The 20,481-nt window shown below is 48.8% G+C and overlaps 1 protein-coding gene across 10 annotated transcripts in view; it reads right to left on the reverse strand.

The window, feature by feature from the left end:
- The window catches only part of LOC117160714 (uncharacterized), a 65,946-nt gene that overhangs the window by 4,499 nt on the left and 40,966 nt on the right, over nucleotides 1-20,481 (reverse strand). For all 10 annotated transcript variants that reach the window (XM_033341652.2, XM_033341672.2, XM_076623774.1 and 7 more), the window contains one exon: nucleotides 765-917. In XM_033341652.2, the coding sequence (XP_033197543.1) occupies nucleotides 765-917 (153 nt within the window). The remainder of the gene's footprint in view (nucleotides 1-764; nucleotides 918-20,481) is intronic.

A 20,481-nucleotide genomic window follows, 5' to 3' on the forward strand; every position in this document is an offset into this window, starting at 1 on the left:
AAGCAGATCGCGGTGGTCGAGAGAGAGAAAGAGGACAGCGACGCGACTCGAATGGGATAGGGTGGCGGTTGAGGGTGGGTGGCGAGGGCGGGAAGGTCGGAGGGGTTGCGAACGAGAGAAAGAGGAACGGACAAGCGGAGAAAGAGGACGAACCGATCGGGTCGCGGGCGGAGGACGGTGTCACGGAACAGATATGATACCCCGGAGAGAGGTTTACGCAAACGCGCGCCGGAACACGTGAGATGACGTGTGGTATCGAGTGTTCGACGCTTGAATGCCTCGATACCTTCTCCCCCGGGAACGGTAAATATCGCGTGTCGCGGTCGGCCATGCAAGAATTCGGCTCGTACGATCCCGAACGGATTCGGGGTCATCGCCGCCCGTACCGATATATCTTTTCTCTAGGGAGATCTGCTCGCCGATTGAATTTAAATCGCATCGGACATCGCAGGGAAAATGTTGCTTCTTCCAAGGGTTACGATGCTTTCTTTTTTCCTTTCGCGAGGTTAACCAGGAACGCGATTAGCCAGAGACTTTGAGATTTTTTGATCGTTTGGTTTTCTTTTTCGGTACGTCCCATGCGATAGAATCGTAGGATTTTGTTCCTTCGTGGACTCGATTAATCCTCCTAAGGATATATCTTTTTCACCGCGCTGCACGGAAAGTCCGCGAACTCTTCGAACGTAGATGTACCGCTTAATATCCAAGCGCATCAACATCTACGGGAAAGTAACGAGTAGTAGATATTCCTGTTTGAAACTTACCGTCCTGTACGTTCTCTTTTGACCGGCATGCTTCCCCGGACGACCCTCAAGGTCAACATGGACAGCATGAATAATGTCGAAGAAGTTTTCAACGATCGCGACTTTCTTGTACACTCTTCCGGGTGGAACGGTACCCTCGGCGCCGTTTAACGTCTGAAACCAACGTATGACATAGTTAAAAATTCAATCTAACTTTTAAATAGTCGAGTAGATAGAAAAAAGACGATCAGTTCCGGGGATTTATTAGAATACGTCGCATTAATGCTTGTTGTTGCCAACTTATTAAACTTGGCGACACCTGCCAATTAAAGTAGAATTACACTTTCCATTTGATCGATTAGTTTCTGTAATAAACTTGGACAAATAACAAACGCATTCTGGATCAAATTTCATCGCGCAGGATGTGTCTCCCTTTGTAATTTCGAAATATCTATTTAATTCGACGATCGTCTTCTAAGTTTGCGAGCATCGATGCCATCTAAGTAAACGGCTGTAACTGCGCAGCAAATACGAAGAAGGTCTCTACCTTCGTGTCTGATGCACGCCAGATATCTACGGTTCCTTTACCGACGGATGTTCACGCTTTGCTATGGTCGGTAAAAGTTTGGCAACGTCGCGTTCGCCAACTCTGTCGTCGGTAATACAGATTCCTATAGGGTCCAATCTCCTGACTCGAGATCGTTGTAACACCTCTTTGCAAATACCTAATTTCGTTAAAAGACATTAAGTAACTTTGGGAAATCGTCGTACAGACATTTCTCCGTGCTCTCCGAGCTTTCGCGTTGTCTAATATCTAGAAGCTGAAACTCGTCAACCCATGTCGAAAAAACAGATAAACAGCGGTGATCGATTTTTGCAAACTTTAAAATTGCCTGAAAAATCCTAACAGTCAGCTTCTCGATCTGACTGACGACAAACGACATCGAGATACCCAGCATTCTACGAATACGTTCTGCGTTTCCGTATCGAAACACTGGGAATCGAGGGTCGAGAGAAAAAATTCCAACTACCTCGGAAACTCGATTAACTGCGGGACGCGGGTGGCGTGACGGTCCGCGGGCATGGCCGCGGTCAGATTGTTCGGACGAACTTTCCGACCTTAAGAAGTTACGGGCGCATGCGCGACATTATTGTATTTCCCTAAACACCTGTTGAAGGGTAAAGTTGAACTCGTGGGGGGTTTACGACTCGGTTAAGTGGCTGCGGTCAGGCGGGATAACAATGCCGATATCTAGGTGACCGCCGCCTTAAGATAACACGCGGTGCGCCCGATCGAACGACCACGGACCGCCCCCGTCTCTCCCTCCGTTTTCCTCCGCCTCCGCTGTAATTGGACGTAATCGTGGCGACGATCCCGCGCGTCTCTTCTTCGTCGGGCTGCCAACGGAAATCGATGCTTTCGCAAATATCAGGGCGACGCGATCATTCAATTTTAAGCGGCCAACCGAACGGAGGTGGATTAAAACGGAGCAGACCGCGTTCGATCCGACGACCGATTTCATCGGGATATTATAATACTGAAATATTTCGCGCTATCGCCAGTGGGTTACTCTGAAAATAAACGCGTGTCTGGTGTGCAGACGCGACGCGGGCTCTGATATCAAATCGTGAAAAAATATTTTTCGACGAATCGGTTGAATTCGAGTACGGAATTCTTTAGCGAAAGTATAACTACGTGGTAATCGTGCTAGATGTTTTACGATCGTTTGAATTCGCAGCGCAGATAGCTCGCTACGACGAACAAACGTAGCGATAGAGGTAAATTTAGGATAACGAAAGGAATTTCGGACGAGAGCTTTTGGATATCGGATCGTTTGCGTAGGCGGATAAAATCTCCGATAATGTTGCGCGATACGCAAATATTTGTACGATGACCAGAGATCCTCCTTACAGCTATTCGCTTATTTTCTCCCGCTCTATTTTCTAATCTAACGAAACTTTTCAAAATTGTGAGTTTCGAAGGTGCGCGACTTAATGTCAAAATTAGTTGACCGTCTATCGTCGTTCTTGCCACTCCATAAACCAAGCAGAACCGCGTCCCTAAATTTCTCGACAACGAGAAATTTCATGCAGTAAGCGTCAAGAGACCGCGATCCCGATCCCTCGAAACCCCAATATAATCGTCGATGATCCAGCAGAGTACCGGGGTCAGACAACGTCCGGAGTCCACCCCCGTCGAGATAGCCTGTGTTCGATCGAAACGGGCGGAGATTAACCTACTTGAGGGAGTGTATGTGTCTTGCGTCCGCTTATGTAAACGCACACGGGGGTGAGTTTCATGGCTGAATACGGCCGAGCAACGGACAAGGAGAAATAGAGGGCGAGAGAGAGGAAGAGAGAGAGAGCTCGGCATTCTGTCGCCTGTGGATGGCCGTCGTGTCACGCAGTGCGTATTGGCATATAACGAGAGTCCACGGTCTGCCGCATGCCTCCACGGGCAGAGATGTGTCTGGAAACGCGTCGACGTTGAATATGTATGCCACTTTGAGCCAGTCGTTCTAAGAGCTGTTTTAATGTTTAATACAAAGCGGAACGCGAATGTTCGTGCTTTGTTTTCCGTTAGAGCGCCGACGTCGGACCTTCGAGCGTCTTCTTGGCGCGGTTGCATTCCAGCTTGCAGGAATTTTCATCGAACGGAGAAGTTTCAGCTCGAGATAAATCGATAATAGTTTGGATCGAACTCGATCGAGCGGCGCGAGTGACGATTCCAAGTATCTGGAAATCTGCGAATCGACGCTATTCCGTTTATCGACACGGATAGGCTATCGAGTTTTAGCTTCTCCAAAGAAACCAAACGTTGGTTTTCTCTAATTTTCGTAATTTTCGAAAAATCTCTCTCTCTCTCTCTCTCTCTCTCTCTACAGGTCGAAGATATTAAAATCTCCTTAACCGCGAAACTGCGTGCTAAATTGCGTTTTTGTTTTCATCTATCGTATCGCGTAGCGATAGGCATGGCGCGTGCAGAAGGAAAATGGAATGCCAATAGCAACGAAAGTGTTAAATCACGGCTGAATAATTGAAAGTAAACGACCGACTACATATCGCTAGCGATATGGACCGGATTCTAATCGAAGCATCGATCCGCATTCCATCTCTATTATCGTCGACTACCTCTTCAACCCCTTCCACGTGATTTGATGTTCGCAGAACGCGTTGAACGAGCACGTCGTTATGCGTAGGTATGCGCGTGAAAAAGGTATGGGGAAGCAGGCCGGAAAATGTCTGGCGACGGAGCTCGAGAATAGAAGCGAGTCGGTGACGGCATAAATCCGTAGGAGGCGCGGCACGGGCCAAGTTTGCGGCTCAACGAAATCCGGGTATAGCGGGTGTTTTAAAACCCCACGGACCGCGAGTTTGCATTTTAAACGAACGACCGGTCGTCCGGTTTGGGGAGGAACGGGGAGGGGCACGGGGGCAGAAAACAACGCGCGGCCGCCACGCAAACGCGCGGCGACGAGAATCGGATTAAAAAAAATTCACGGGGGACTCGCGGGCATCGAGACGCGCGTGAAACGTGCGTGGATGGGCGCCCGAGGAATCGGCTAACGGGTGGCCCGTTTCGAACGAGTTTCAAATTCGCCCGAAATCGAATTACAGCCGTTCCCCTTCGGTATAACACGGGGCTTGAATCGCATCGAACTTTGAACGAATCGGCCGCGCTGGAAAACCGAGACAATCCGTGAATAGCGCTCCACGCCTCGGTCGCACGGACAATCGAATAAACAGGATATTCGTTTTTATCGTCTATTAACCGTTCGGCATTTTCCGGCCAGATATTCCGCGTTGCGGTTGTCCCTTTACGACGATGCTTAGCATTGGCTATCACGCGTACAACTATGCGCCGCCGTTAGAACGTGTGATATTTCTTGCAAAAAAGTAAAAAAGAACAGAAAAAAGAAAGGAATTAAAAATTGGAAAAGTCGCTCTGTTCGAATATAGTTGGAGAAATTGGCAGCAGCCAAACGGAAAGATCGAAAAGAAACTGCGTAAGTCGTTAAAGAAGAGTGTGGTCGATGGAACGCGCGGTTCTACCGCATCCAGAGTTGAACAACGAAAAGTCGGTCAGCCAGGGAGTGATCGCGTCGGCTAACGATTCGCAAGTTGCCGGAACAATTAATAGTTGAACGAAGCGAAGTAAGTCGTAAGTAAGCCAGAAATGCGTGGGGATCGGTCGAGATCCCCGAAGAACCGAGTAGGGTTAACGAAGCGCCGGCAAGAAAGTTACCACGGAGTATCGTTACCGTGGCGTCGTTTCGGTAACTTTGGATTACGTAACTCGCGCTGCACCGGCGTCAAGTGCTTTCGCAATTCGCGTATGCGCGTGTAACGACGACCGTGACGCCGATGAACGTTCTGCGCGTCGATTGCAATTCCTATTTCGACGTCGTACCACTCCGACCAACGAAACCACGCCACTTTCCATGCTGCTGCTGTGTTTCGTTACGGCTCTCGATTAAATTCTTAAGTAGTCGACCAATGTGTATCTATATTCGGAGGAAGACGATACGCGGGCGTGGAAGGAAATCCGTTGCTTCCATTCGCGAGTCACGAGCCCGAGACGTTGCCCGAAAGCATCTCCGACGCTTCGCTCCAAACCCAAAAATCTCGGTCTGGCAACACGACCATCCGGCAGACTCGCCTACTGACTCGATGACGCAAGCGAGCGGCCGCCGGCTGACGTCAAGAAGTTCGGGAAACGTTCTGAAAATAGTATACGCGCGTAACGCGCTGTCCTGGCACGCATCGCGCTGGACGAGCGGATCTAGGCGAGGCAGCGCGGCGGCTTCTCTAACGGGCAACCGTAGCCATTGAAACGGTCCTGAGGTGGCGGCGTGTCCGTTGCATAACAACGATACTAGGAAGCGGCGCGAAAGTGGCACGGTATCATTGCGGCCGGCCGTTAAATATTCTCAACGAGGTCGGATTACCTCCATTACGTGAAGGAACGACACGGCTGGGCCGTTCAGGAAAGAGCCCGCGAGGAGTATACTCGGAACTGCCTCTTTCTCTCTCTTCGCCTCTTCTACCCTGCTCGTTTCTTCGTGCTGCTTAACGGGTTCCGTGCCAATGCGAACCATCGGTGGCCAGTAATAGCGGACAGCGGATGGCTAGGGCGCAAAGTTCGTCAGGCGAATGAAAACGTTACATATTTCGTAGCGTTGTTGTCGTGGGAGGCAGACGTAAGAGAAGACGAAAGGTTAGGAATCGATACCGGAATTTCGTTTGCGAATTACTTTTTTCCTAATCAAGCTAGCCAGCAAGTTCCACGTGGAAAATGAAATGAAACGAAAATGAAACGAAAGGAGAGCGTCGAGGGTCGATTCAAAAGCCACGATATGTCCAGGTTCGCTGAATCAGCGTATAACCGCCGCAACCAACACTCTCTCCTTTCCGAATAAGTTCTGCATTGTTCCTTCCTGTTGCATCTCTGTGTACGCGTGTTACGTCTAAGTACTCGTTTCCCACGTAGTATCGCGGTTCTACCACGTCGTGCGCTATAATCGAAGCTCGTTACCGCGGCGAAGAGTTTCGAGCGACGCTGGAACGCTTGCTTTTCCCTCGGAGAACGTTTCTCGAAAAAAAAAATAAAAAAAAGGAAAAAGAAGGAAAAAAGAAGAGGAAGTAAGGTGGAACAGGCCCGAAAGGAGCGGACCCACGTCGGAACGTAGAGAGCGCATGTATATACACCTGGATCTATCGGAGCCCCAACTATATCGACGTTTGTTTTTCGGATCCCGGCTCCTTTCTTCTGACCGACTCGGGTTAGTTTTCGTCCGACGGGACAGGGCGCTGGGAGCCAGGCCACCCAGTAGCCATTTAGATAAACGACCCGGCCCCCGTTGAGTGCCGCGGGACGCCGCCACGGAAACAAGTATACCCGTGCGACGAAAAACGAGCAACGAAGACGGACGTATGCACGCGTGGTGGAAAAGGAGAGAGGAGAAAAGGACTGACACGCTTCCAGACGGTCACAGGCTGCTGCCTAGAAGTCGGCGGAGAACTCGAAGGCGCACCATACGAGATCATACCACGAGACTCGTAGCGGTCGTAGCCTGAAAAAGTGTTTGGGTTTCGGTGACGGAACAAAGAGTCTCTCAGTTGCGGATCCTACTTTCGCGTTCTCGTTTATTTGACCAAACCCTCCGTGCTCCGCCCTGCGTCTCGCGTTCCAAGTCGATATTTGTTGATCTTGCCTCGGAGCCCACCGACGCGACGTCTGCCGTCGCCGATCGCCTCTGTGATTCTTCTCGGCGAATTCGCGGAGACGGCGTTTAGTCTGTCTTACGTTTGCCTGGCTTTCAATGGCAAGCGCGAGAACGGGTAACGATGGGGTGCGAACTCCGATAGGGCAGATTGGTAATGCGATTTGTTCGGTGTACAACGATTTATTTTTCCTGGCCTCGTTCAACCGAGCAACGTTTAATCTCTTTCGATTCGTTTAATCTCCTTCGATTTTCAATTTACTTTCGTAACCGAAATCCTGCGGCGTTGCAAAGACACCGTTCGATCTCGCAGAATTCACGCGATTGTCACGGTTTCGAAATATCTTGTCAGCGCTGGATTTACGACCGTTCGCTTGTTGGGACGCGACAAAGAGACGGACAACACTGGAGATCAAGATCCATGCTCGGTAATATTCAAATGCAAATGCCGATTATATAACGTTGTTCTCGCAGAAAAATAGAATAGCGCGCCTGTTGAGAATTTTTAACAAATCGACTCTCGCACTCTAGCTTCGGCTTCTCCCGCGCAGAGAAATTTCACGGTTAGATCGGCCTGCGATTTCTGCCAAGCTACGAAAGACCGACCGAAGGGGAGCATCGCCTGAGAAAGCTCTCGGAACGGGCTCCGTTTTTCAAGCGGCTCGTAGCAGTCGGTGATCTTGTTTCTCGTGGCGGTGTTTCTTTTACGAGCTGACCGGCGGAAGTCCGAGGTGGTGGTATCGACTTTCCTGCGGGCTCGTGGCATTTACAGACCCTCGGACGCGAGAGTATTCAGTTGTTCACGAACCGCTGGAATTTCGAAGAATGTTCTCGTAAAGCGGCCTCGCTACGAGAGAACGCTCTCTGCGTTATTCGCGAAATTGCTCCTCCCGCTAATCAGAACGCTTTTTAACCGAACACCGTATCTTCGGAATTCTTTGCCGGAAACCTGCCTTTTCTCGACGCTTATATCCATTCCTCTCGAGAGATACGAAACTTTCGTCGAGGCTGATTTAACTACGCGAGAATTTATAGAATACCACGATTGCTCGAGACGAAACAAAGATGAGACGGCAAAATTCCTCGTTCGAGCAGGGTGCCACCGTATGAAAATACCAAGCAACTCTCCACTCGTACAACGTATCGAAAGTGGAGCAACGATTAAACCAGATATTAATTTTCACGGTCCGATACCGCCAACAAAATTTCAGCTTATGCGACTGAAACGACTCCTGCAACCAAGTAGAGACCGATAACGAAGACATTTTATCGTACGCAGTCAAAATAAGGCGTGGATTCGTTAAACGTGGGAGGTTTGCAAAGGAGTATGGCGATAAGATACGATGGAGATCGATTGCGAATTGAAGCGAGCCGAGTGTCGTAGCTGATGGAGATCGACAGCCACGATGTGCGAAAAAGGAGCAAAAATAGGAGCAAAAAAAAAAGGAGCAAATTCGTTTCTTGCAGTCCGTTCGTTTTGCACGTAACAAAAGTTAAAGAACGTTGAGAAACGTCGGAAGAAGGGTAACTCGTATACGCGAAAATTACCGGTGAGATCGATCTAATTAAAAAACAAGAGGGGTCTCGTGGACTTTTGCCGTGAGCGCTGATCTTATTCATCCAGGACGAACCGCATCGCGGTGGCTCGCTTAAAAATCCCCAGGCGACCCGGAACTTTTCCAGGAAGTCGTTATAGCTTGGCACGGTGGTTCGCTAATTCGGCGCAACTTTCCAGCATTTTTCGCAGGCGATCTCACGGAGGAACTGCTGTTTTATTTATAGCGGAACGCGCTTCGTTACCTTTCCGCCCGATTATCGATCCTCGAGACGCTTTAGATACTCAACATACTACGTCTCACTCTCTCCTCCCTCTGCCCCTCTCTCTCTCTCTCTCTCTCTCTCTCCCTCCCTCTCTCTCTCCTTTGAGGCCCCGTTACTTACGGTATTACTTAAAATTTTATCTTCTGGTTGGAAACGAAACGAAAAACAGGAAAAGAGGAAAAAGGAGAGAAAAAGGCGGAATTCCTTTCGCGAGTCGTTTCATCGCGGACCAAGCGACAGCGTGGACCGAGGGGCGGCAAAGAGACAGACGAAAAAGAGAGATGCTCGCACTACGGTCGGATTCACCGTCAGTTCCCAAGGGTTTTTTGCTCGTCGCCTCCGCCTGAGTCGCAAATCGCGCGGTTTTATCGGCAGCAAGGCCATCCTGCTCGACACCTCCTCCTTCGCGTTAGATACTTAGGAAGCCCCGAACGACATAGACGCCCCCTCCTTTCCGGGCTGTTACGAAGCGCGGCCGAAAACCCTCAGGTTCGTTCATTTTAACGATTTACTCCGCGCCTACGGTAACAATGAAGCGCTACGAATTGCAGTCGAGTGCCTATCCGTGAGATGGCAAGGTTCGTCGAAAGTTCGACCGAGTGACGAACGTATTATCTTCGGATAAAGAAAACTGGTCTGCGTGGGCACTCAGATACGGCGCAATGCGATTAGAGCGGAGGTTGAAAGACAGACGATAAAGAGGTATCGGATTGTTCAGACCGTTCTTTGCACCACAGAGATCGTCGTGATTCGTAATGATCGATGCTATCCAGTATTTATACGATAACGACCGAATAAAAAATGGAATAAAACGAACAAGCCTTGCGTGAATTTCTGCGTCAAATGTGTCGTATTGTAAACATCACGTTCCAGTGCGAATCTGCAAAACCAACTATCCATTGAAAAAAAAAGAGCTGACCCGGGGAATAGCTGTCGGTGACCTTGACCAATCCAGCGATTCCAAATTACGCTGCAATCACCGATCAAATTCTAGCCGAATCGATAGCCCCGATGCATTCCCGCGATTCCATGCCAAACCCACGAGGTTCACCGCCGAAGCCCATCGACTCTCGGTGTCGCTTTCGCGTAAACCCAAGCCATTCTCCGCTGCAGTTACAATCGCGCTAAGGCCTTTCCCATCCTCCAAGCGGCGTCGATTCGCTCGTAAAAAGTCACGGATCTCGGATCTCTCCCTTCCTTCGGCTGTTCCTCTTGGTGCCGGTTGTTCGTGGTCGTTGGAGTCGTCGACTCTCTCTCTCTCTCTCTCTCTCTCTCTGTCCCTCTCTCTTTCTGTTTCCCTCTCATGGATCGCTAACGACGAGGCGCGAATCGATAAGGGACCGGCGGCGCTCGGTCGACTCACAGCGAGCGAGGCGGCGACCTGGAATCCGACGGCCCGTGACCGGAAACCGATCGTGTCGGCCGCACTGGCCGGCCAATCATCCGAAAAGCCGCGTCCGGCATGTCTGCAACGCCGATCCCGGAAAACCGGAACCTCCGGCTGCTCCCACTACGCTTGCCTGCCCCGCCCTGCACGTCCGTGCCGTTATCAAGATACCGCGGAAACGTATTCCGGCCTGTCCGCGTTCATTATCGACACGCCGGACGTTTTACGGCACTTCTACCGTCGCGCGGCTAGGATTGATTTCCAGATTTATGGCCGTCGAGCTCGCCTCGCTCGAGACGAGTGTCCTGTTGCTCTACCGAGGATACCTCGCCGCAATTTAAAGGGCTACCAGGTTTTTCACGATCGAGCAACGAGGAAGATTTCTTTCGTTGAGTTTTTACGACGATACTCGCACGTATCGATAGATCTTCAAAGTTTCGAGAAAATCGGAGGCTCCTTTGACTCGACTCAGACGCCAGTCGCAAGGCGAAAGGAAAAAGGAGGAATAAATTTGTAATTTACGTAAAGCATTGGCTATAAGAAGAGATACGTCTCTATAAAATTGCGCGAGAAAAATTCTTCGTTCATGAATATTTGATTTTGCCATATTTATAGATCTAAACGTTGATTTTAAACGCAAATCAGACCTCCTAACTTGAACTATTTAGCCCAAGGCAACTTTTTCATTAAAAAGTCATACAAGATCACACGACAAGTAAACTTTTTATACTTGGTGTAAATCGTATAAATAGACGAAGCCGATTGTAAATAAATCGTTCAAGGATATTATCCAAATAATGAATTATTAAAATCGGTTTTTCCGCGAAGACTGCTTCGAGGAACTGAGAGATCGTAAGGACTCGCGTATTCCGAGTATACACGATGCGTGCTTCTATCAAGAGTTTACGAAAAATTGCACCAAACAAACTAAAATACGTCATTCGCGGGACGATGAACAACGACCACTTAAAATTCGACGTAAGAAAAAGTCTAATCTTATTTCTAGCCTGCGAACGTTTACGCAAATTCGTACTTTTACGAATATAAAGAAGTGGAAACCTTCCCGACAGAGGCTTTGTTTTCACGTCGATGTCGAAAGTCCATAGTCACTGGAAGTAATTGCGGACCTAGTTAGAAGGCGCTTCCGTCTTTGGTTATACAAAATTTCCAATCTCTGATTCTTACATTTACGTGTTCCATCTCGATCGCGTGATCAATTACTTTTCCACATAGTTTCATTACCGGCGCATTTTTATCCTCGGCGCAAGTACGACGTTACAGCGTAAGAACGTCGGTGACCCGAGATCAAAGAGAAATCTGTGTGTGACGTCCATGACGATAAAAAGGAAAAACGAATCATAAATGGCGGAAAAAGTAAAAAAAAGTCGATCCACGTGCGTGCGATCGAGCAATGTAACGGAGCAGCCGGTACGTCGTACATCGTGTACGTCCTTGACGAACCACGACACGACGCTGTACGTCACAAGGGGAGAGAGTTCCGGTGATCCGCCGTCGAAGAGACCCGACAGCGAGGCTAAACCGAATAAATTATTACGCAGGCTCCTTGGTCGTCGTCGTCGTCGTCGTCGTCGTCGTCACCGCCGTCGCTGGCGTCCTCGCCCCTCGTCCCGTCCCATCCCATCGGCCTCCTGGATGCCCTCCTGGATGCCCCCCTGCCGTTAAGCGTGGAGCGCGGGCCGCCCTCCAGGCACGAAGATTCATATCTGACTGGAAGGCCTGGTTCGTCGTCGTTCCCTCGGCCGTCGCTGCCGCCGCGGCTTCGAACGGGACCCCTGAGCCCGGAGCGGGACGGGATTCGGACAATACTTGGCCTGTCCGCGAAGGACAAAACTTCGGCATCCTCTGACTCTCCGAGCCGTTCGTTTGTTCTCCGTCCTCGTCGGTCGCGCACAAGCACCGCCGCGCGCGTCCCGTTCCATCGTGCGCGACGGCTCGAAGCCGCTTGCCGCGCGCGCGGTTGCCTGACAAAGAGAAGTCGAGCCGACGCGGATCGGACGAGGACAGAGCGAGAACGCGAACAGCGAACGGGGCCGACAGAGAGACGGTGTCTGCGTCAGACTGGAAGCCAGCGGCAAGCGAGACGAATAGGCGGACGAAAGAGAAAGACGAAGAACGAAATACGGTGAGACTTGCCGAGCGAACGAGCCAACCGAACGGCCGACGAAGAGGGAAGACACGCGTGGGACGAGGAGCAACCTACTAGAGGCGATCGCTCGGTGTTGGAGTCAACGACGACGGTGGGAAGAGAGTAAGGGTGAGATTGAGGAGCGGCAGCAGAGCACAGGGGCAAGAGGAATCTCCGGAGATTCCACGCATGGAGAGTCGTGGAACGGGGCAGACCGGGCTTGTTGGTTGCACGGAAGGCAGCTGCCAGCCGGCTTACCGCCGCCGCGCATTATACCGGACATGGGAGAGACGGAGACGGACGGACAGGGGACCGATGGCTGGAAGGAGATGGAGATAACGAGACGAGAGGCAACAGTAGGATAGAGCGACCGAACCAGGACGAAGAAAGAGGTAGCGCGTGCAGAGAGCCGCAAACGTGAAGGGAAGAGAGCAGGGGGAGGGCACGGCTGTCCCGTAAAGATCAACGCTAAAAAGTATACACGCTAGAGCCGCGCGCGGCCGAGTCGAACGGAACGGCTCCGTGGCCGAAGAAAAAAATGTGGAATCGCTGACGGGGCACGGGGCACGGGGAAAGGCGTACGTCGTGCTTGAGAGCTACCGAATCCGGACCGGAGAGGAACCCGGTAGCATTTTCGTGCCGTGCCGTGCCGTGCCGACTCTGCACGGGACCGGTAGAGAGACCCGTCTCGCCGGCTCTTGCCTTTCTCTCTTTCTCTCTCTCTCTCTCTCTCTCTCTCTCTCTCTCCGTTTGTCGGTTCTTTACTTTTTCTTCCTTTCCTTTCCTTTCTTCTTTTTTTCCTTTATGTTTTATACTCGAACGCCGGGAATTCGTGGCACGGAGTTCCTCGAACGCGAAGAAAGGCGTGCCGGGAACTCACGGCGCGGAGAAAATGTTCCGTGAAAATAGGTGGCGCGGTTGCAATCGTGCCGCGGTTGAAAGGGGCGATTAAGGGAGACGGTTGAATTTCTAGGATGCAATTCTTTTCAGTGTAAGATCCTTTTGAGAATGTTCGTTGAGATTTTTGTATCGATTGGACGATATAATGGTGTCATTATGAATATCGCGAAATAAATGATACCGGCACGTTGAGAATGTTCTTTTTTGCCATCGATGGAGTTAAAGATGCTCGAAAATGAAACTAATCGCCGCGAAATAGTACCATCGACGAATTTTCCTTCCATTTCGTCGGAAAGCTTTCGTTTTCTTCGCGCGTCGACACCTTCGAACATTTACGAACGCTTCTAACCCTTTCCTTTTTCACGACAAATAGTTGAAATTTCGTGATAAAGAATCGGGGATGGAGTATGTATTACTGCATTTAAAAACCTGTTGGGATGAAACGAAAATTGTTTACGATACGTTCATGGATCTGCTAAAACCATTTTACAAAATCCATAATTCAACAGGCTTCATCCAACTGCCAACAGTTCATTTACAATCGAACGTATACAGGTTGTTCCACATACCTGTCGTCGCAAAAGTTCCCAACTTACGAAGATTCCGAACGCTTTGCCTCTTTCTTTTCTTTTTTTTGTTAATATGGAGTTTATCAACTATGGCGTAAACTCGGCTTTTTCTCGCTTAAAATTTAATCATACCTCGTAGTTGAAAGCTTCCAAAAATCTGCCAAGGGTCCGAGAAAGTATGCCTACCGGTATTTCGGAAAGTTGGGGCAAGCGCGGAAAGGGCGAAATTAATCCCAAGGATTTAATTCTCTATCGACGCGACGGTAAACGCAATTTTGTTGCTCGAGGCGGCTAAACGGCACTGGGAAAGGGGCCGGGGATGTTTCAATCTTGCCAAAGAAGAAAGGCAAGATTGCTCAAACGAACGATTCGCGGTAGGGTCATCTCGTGGCGGAAAAGGTCGCGAACTCTTAAACCAATTCTGGCAAGAAACGATTCGCGATGTTGGACGAGCACCAAGGAACGCTCGAGAAAAGAGAAACCGCGGCGAGTCGTGCAATTCCTGCCTTTTCTACCGCCGCGTCGTTGCTTCTGGGTCTGCGATCCAACGCCGAACGCTGAAACCTGTCAAAGGAGGAAACTTTTGGATTTCTAATCCTTCGTTTACTTAATTGCTAGTAGTACAGCGTCGACGTCTACAACCGTCGGTGTTACGATGCCATTTTTGGTACTCGGGAATCTGTCAGACTTGGTGAACAGATTCGAGTAAACGAGCTCGTTCGTTTGTTCATTTCTTTATAGCAACGTTGCAAACTTGTACCAGTGAAATATGAAAGTGCGTACATTCGCGTTGCATTGCGATATCGTTCCATATTTTTATTCCAACCCTTTGACAAAGGTCTTTATTTTATCGATAGCCATAGAAGAATTGCGAGTTGGTTAATCGTTAATTGTCAGGCAAATTATAAAAAAATGAGCGCACATTTTATGCACCTTATAAGTCTTTTCAACTTCCACTCCTTTACTCATAGACACAGGCAAAACTATTTCGTCAAACGTCAATTTCAATGTTTGCAAGTGTAAATGGAAATGTACAGATGCATTGAAAACCAGAATATCTCCAGTTAAATAAATTACCACGTTCAAGATATTGGCCATCGAGGTGACGAGTTAACTCGTCTTTCTTAGTTGACCAGTTTTCTAGACCTGTTTTTATGGTTATGAGTACGAGGATTGTGCAATGGTATTTCGAAATCTGTCCTTCTCCTTTTCAAGAGAGTAAACGTAGAATGATTTTGAAACGTAGTCCTGCCTGATGATTGCAGGTGGAATTAAGGCGACTCGTGGCGTGCAAGTGTTTCCTTCGATTCCATTCGCGTTTTACCAACGTAATTCTAATGTCTGTCAAGCTATTGCTGCTACTCTCCCAGCTATTGTCGCTTGTTCCGTACACGCGTCGCTGTTACTCCCTTCCCCTGAAAAACTCTCGAAAAACGGTGCGTAAGTCCATGTAGCTAAGGCGGTTCCTCGGAAAGGATCCGCAAATTTTTATCTGATTACCATTGTGGTGATCGATGTTGTCGGATTTCCTACTTAAAGTTCAATTAACTCGTTAATATAAATCGATCGTTCATGACGCGAGATCGTGTTAGTTAAGAAGATAGGAAATTTCACAAATAATTCCCTCTTTGAACAAATTCAAAGCTCGATTAAGTACGTTCGATACTTGCAACAACGAGTGCAAAATTAGTCATAATTATATTCATATATACGTATCCTCGGCAAAAAATTCACCATTAAATTCCAATTTTTCGTATTGGTCAACAAAGAGGCAGGCAGAGAGAGAGAGAGAGAGGGAGAGAGAGAGGGCGACCACGAAAGCGTTCGTGCCTCTGTCTTTCGTAAATTCTTGCTGGCGCGTGCACGGCTGCCGTACGGTGAAAAAAAAGACTTCCATTGTGGGACGAATTCGCGTTTCCACCCTCGTACGGTGACACGGGAAGTCAGGGGCCACGGGGGTAGAGAGCACGATCCACAGTCGAGTCAACACGAACGGCATAAGCCCACCCCTGTTCCGGCCCGGTCTGTCCCGTCCAACCCTCTACCTGTCTTTCTCTCGCTCCATTCCTCGCCCTTTTTACCTCCCTCTCGCTCTTCGTCTGGCTGGCGTGTCGGATTTCTGTTTGCGTTACCGTGTCACGCATCGAACCCCGTCGCTTCGAATTCGCCGCTACCACCATTCCACCCTTCCTATCCACCCCTGGACGCCTCCGTGCTCTTCCATTTCGATCGCGCGCCGCTCGTGTAATCTGGACCCTCTCAAGTGTGATTCCGGCTGATCCCGCCTTCGACTACGTGAATTATTAGACGGGCATTTAGGATCGGCGCGAGGGATCGATCGAACCCTCTTTTTCGCCTGGATACGGGCCCGCGGCCGAATGACGAACGACCAGCCGGCCGCCCTGACGATAAAACCGACTGGATCTCCGCCTAGCCCGACCTGCAGCAATTTCGAGAAATGCAGCCGGGAAGCAGATGCGACTCGAGGCTCGAAGCCGGCCGTACATCGGCAAGAGGAAGAAAAAGGGTTGCGCGGCGTGTTGAGTAGGCGGAGAGGTTGACGGAACGTGTGGGAGTTTTGTGGAAAGAGCGAAGGAAAGTTGACCTTTTTAATCGATCGGGATGTCTAGGATGGTGGAAGAAGTTCTTCTTCTTTTTGCGTCTAAACGGATATCGTTTTGCATCGAAGTGACGCGACGCAACGGTTGGCTGAATCGAAAGTGTTTAGTCAGCGTAGCGCGAAGGTGGATACCTTCTTTGTTTCCAAAGGCGAGATGACTTGCTCTATGCGATAATGAAACGAACCGGTACGATCGATGGTGTTTTCACGTTCGGCAACTGCTTCTCACGAGTCAGGTACAGATCGTTTCTTGCTCTCGCGAATTTCATCTCCGAACTCGCAAATTAATTCGACGACGGACCCTTCTACGGTTACGCGGGCTGTTGCGCGCTTCAACGATACCTCGTCGGATATGACAAACGATAATTCCAACGGAAATTATCGCAGAAACGCTATATCGAAATGTTTGAAAGCCAAAATAGCAATTGGCAACCTCGTTTTAACAGCGAATCCCAAATGTGCACGCATAAAACGCGAAAATGAAAATGAAAATTGAATTTCGATAGAATTTCAAAACAATGAATCGCAAACGCGAACGCACGAAATGCGAAAATGAAAATGAAAATGAAATTTCGACCGAATTTCCTAACTAAACCGGATCGAGCTCGGTAAAACCGAAAATGCCACGATGAATTGATAATTATGCGAGAAATAAGGCCGAAGTTTTTCCCATAGATCACGTCGCGAGTTGTGCGTATCTTGTCGGATGTCGCTTTCTCGCTTTCTCCCTTTTTCCCGAGTTCAAATCTAATGGTTCGCTTGTGTCGCTTTCTGAAATTAATAAAAATGCTCCGTTATTAGATCGCGCCGAGGAAAAAAAAAAAGAGCAAACTGTAACCCGATTTTTGCGACGCGAACCGTTTCTAAATTCTATAGAAACGGTCGAAGGAAATCGTCAAAGTATACGATTACGTTTGAATCGTAAGTATCGAAGCGGGTTTTGCGCGTGACTCGAAAAAGCTACGAGGCTCCGCGTGGAAAACGTAAAAGGCGCGGCAACGACCGCCACTGCACGGCGCGGTGCGGCAGTACGCATGCTTCCTCTTGAAAGGTTTCATCGCGCTATCCATCCAGCCGTTCATCCGTTCCACTCCAGCCCATCCCACTTCAGGATCCATCGCGTCTATCTTCTCGCGTTCCTCACGCGCTGCTCCTTCCGCCGCTCTTGTCCCGACGCTTCTTTTTTCTCACTTCCCGTCGTCAACCCGTTGCGAACGGCTCCGCTTCGACAACTTTTCGCCGTGCCACGTACCGATTTCCGTTAACTCTTTTCCAGTGAAAGCTTTTCGCAGCAATTTCTTGACGATTTTGGAATCTCGCGATCTTCCTAAACCGATCTTTAAGTCTATTTTAGATACGTACGCGATCTCTTTAACCGTAATCGCTTTCTCGTCAATGGTCAGCTGATTATCGTCGACTTTCGTTTTTCATTGATTTTCCAACAACAAGGAACCAACGAACGACGTTGATCGTCAAAAAGGTTCTCGAGGAGACTCTATCTATCGTTTCTTAGATTTTTAAGCAAATGCAGAGTCCGCGGTCGAAATTGCTTTCGGAGGAAACGTTCTGTAACTTTCGAAGTAAAAGTTATCATACTTGAAACTCGATTTTTGATCGTTTTCCGCGAACTACGGCGGAAGGAAACGATTCCTGGGAGAAAAGATACATCTGCGAGACCTGATTCGCGTATGTTGTCCGGTGAAATTGACTTACTCCGTAAGGAAAACTACTCCATTTCACAGATGGTTATTGCAAAGAGAAGGCGTACCAAGGTTTCTTAAAATTGTAACGAAACTTAATATCTTTTTCCGACTGCACGTATCAAGCACGTAGATTTTATTTGCAGGGAGACAAGTAGAGCGAGTGAAAACGAGAATTCTAGTCCGATGACTTTATTCGCATAGTCTTGTTAACTTTTACGCACACCTCCTCCTTGTTATTCTCATTTCGTACGTAAGGACGAGATTTACCTGGCTCTAGATATTTATTCACAGAACTACAAAATATAGCGCGAATGTCGTACCTGCAACTTTGTCGCGCACAAAGCACGCTAAATAAGCATTCAATTAGGCGTCTTGTAAGGAACAGAAATGTCTTGATATTACGTGTATCGACGCAAAATGTTTGACCAATGCATCCTTGCGAACTTGGTTCCAGTCCTTTCCGTTGCACAGATCCTGGCCGTATTCTCTTAAACGTAGTCGAAGAAGCCGCGATTTTTCACGCGCGCAATACGTACTTTCGCGTAATCTTGGACGAGCAGCGGAACGCGCGTACCTGGAACGATAACCTAGAAACGGGGCGACGGCGGTGAATAGCGAGAGATCGTGGCTCTCGGCTGCTCGTTGGAACGTGCAGGTTCAGGCGGGGATCAACGCGACGTAATGAACGGGGGATTCCTCCGGTCGGATCTCTTTCTTTTTTCCTCGGGGAAAATGCCTGGCCGCGAGACGCGTAGGAAGAGAGAAGCAGGAAGAAACGGTGGCGGCGGGAAGCTGGGGGGCAGAGAGGCGGAAGAGGTAGATACGGGAAAAAGGAGGAAGACGAGTGGAGCGCCGCGCCATGCCGCGCCGGCAGAATTAATCTCTTACCGCGAAGCTCGAGGAAGCGGCGAGCCGCGCGCGGTCTCTCAGAAAAAGGAACGCGTTAAAACACTTTCCGGGAGCGCGCGCGATTTTCAGCCCGGCAAGAGGAGAAGAGGAACGAGCGAGCGAACGAACAAACGACACTCCACTGCCGCGTTTGAATGAAATTGTTCCGATGGAGACGTGGAATAAGCGGGCGACGAAGAAAATTGATACGCCGGAAAGCCGTCCCAGGAGGAATTTCCGGCGCATTTTCTGAACATCGTGGAAATAGCGTTTCCTCTTTTCTATGTATTCTTTTTTCGCCTCTCTCCTCTTTCGTGCCGTGTATCTTCGTCTCTTCCTGCCTCTTTTTCCCCCCGACTTTTTTGTTTTTCCTTTGAGATAGATCGGGCGGAGCTCGCGCGCGGAAGGCTTCGAACGATTTCCGTGAATTACAGTCTGCTGAATATGACGATCAAGAGGTTGCGAGATTTTCGAAAAACTGAGAAATACGCAAGGGGTTCAGAATTTTCTCACGATATTCTTTGTCCATGCAATACGTAATGATTTTTGGTAGATAAAATTCTACATATGTTATACCTTCGTTGCAGTAAAGAAACTATGATTCTCGAAAATCATTAATAATAATTCACTATATAACTATATAACGCGGAACTCGTATCTTCGGTGCAACCAGAATATTTATTTGAACGTCTCAGCTACATGGAAACGATTCCATTAATGTCACCTATTCGCACAGATATAAAGACAAAATCTATTTCTATGCCACTTCTTTCCTACGTTATTAAATATAACGAGTCAGCGGTTTGATTCGTTTAACGATCGTACAAAATGATGCGAAATTCTAATAAAAAAAGTAGGAACACTGTAGGAATACGTACAAATTAATCCACGTATTAAAGTCTGCATAAATTTAATCCACCGTGGATTATACAGATTTATAATAAATAATTAACTCGATTACAAATTACATCGACGTCTGAATACGACGTCGAGAGATTTGCGAAAGTTTCGCGAGCAAATCAGAATCTTAGTTCAACGAACGTTGCAAGTTCTTCAAATCTGCCTACTCTTTCTTTCACACCTTGTATATTCTACAATTTCGTGAAAAGTTTCCATGACGTAAATCATAAACCTCCGCCTCCGAAACCGCGACAGAAAAAACGAAGAAGGAAAAGGCGAAAAAGCTAGGAGCGTAACATCTCAAAAATTCACGAAGCCGCATCCGTCATGAATCTCGGCGCGTCACGACGCGGCGCTGTCGAAATTACGAAGCTATCGGGATATGGCAGATCGCGAGCATGCAACGTGCATCGAAAAGAGACGAAACAACGGTGCTTTTCCACTCGCGTTACGCTCGCGTTTCTACGGATTTCCGTGGTTCCGTCGGTGGCGGTAAGATTCGACGACGTCGGTTTTCCCCTCCCTCGCCGAGCAATCAGCCGCATCGATACGGTAATCACCGGCTCTGTAGTTGTTGCCG

This window comes from Bombus vancouverensis, chromosome 13 (assembly GCF_051014615.1).
Source record: "Bombus vancouverensis nearcticus chromosome 13, iyBomVanc1_principal, whole genome shotgun sequence".
Lineage (NCBI taxonomy): Eukaryota > Metazoa > Arthropoda > Insecta > Hymenoptera > Apidae > Bombus > Bombus vancouverensis.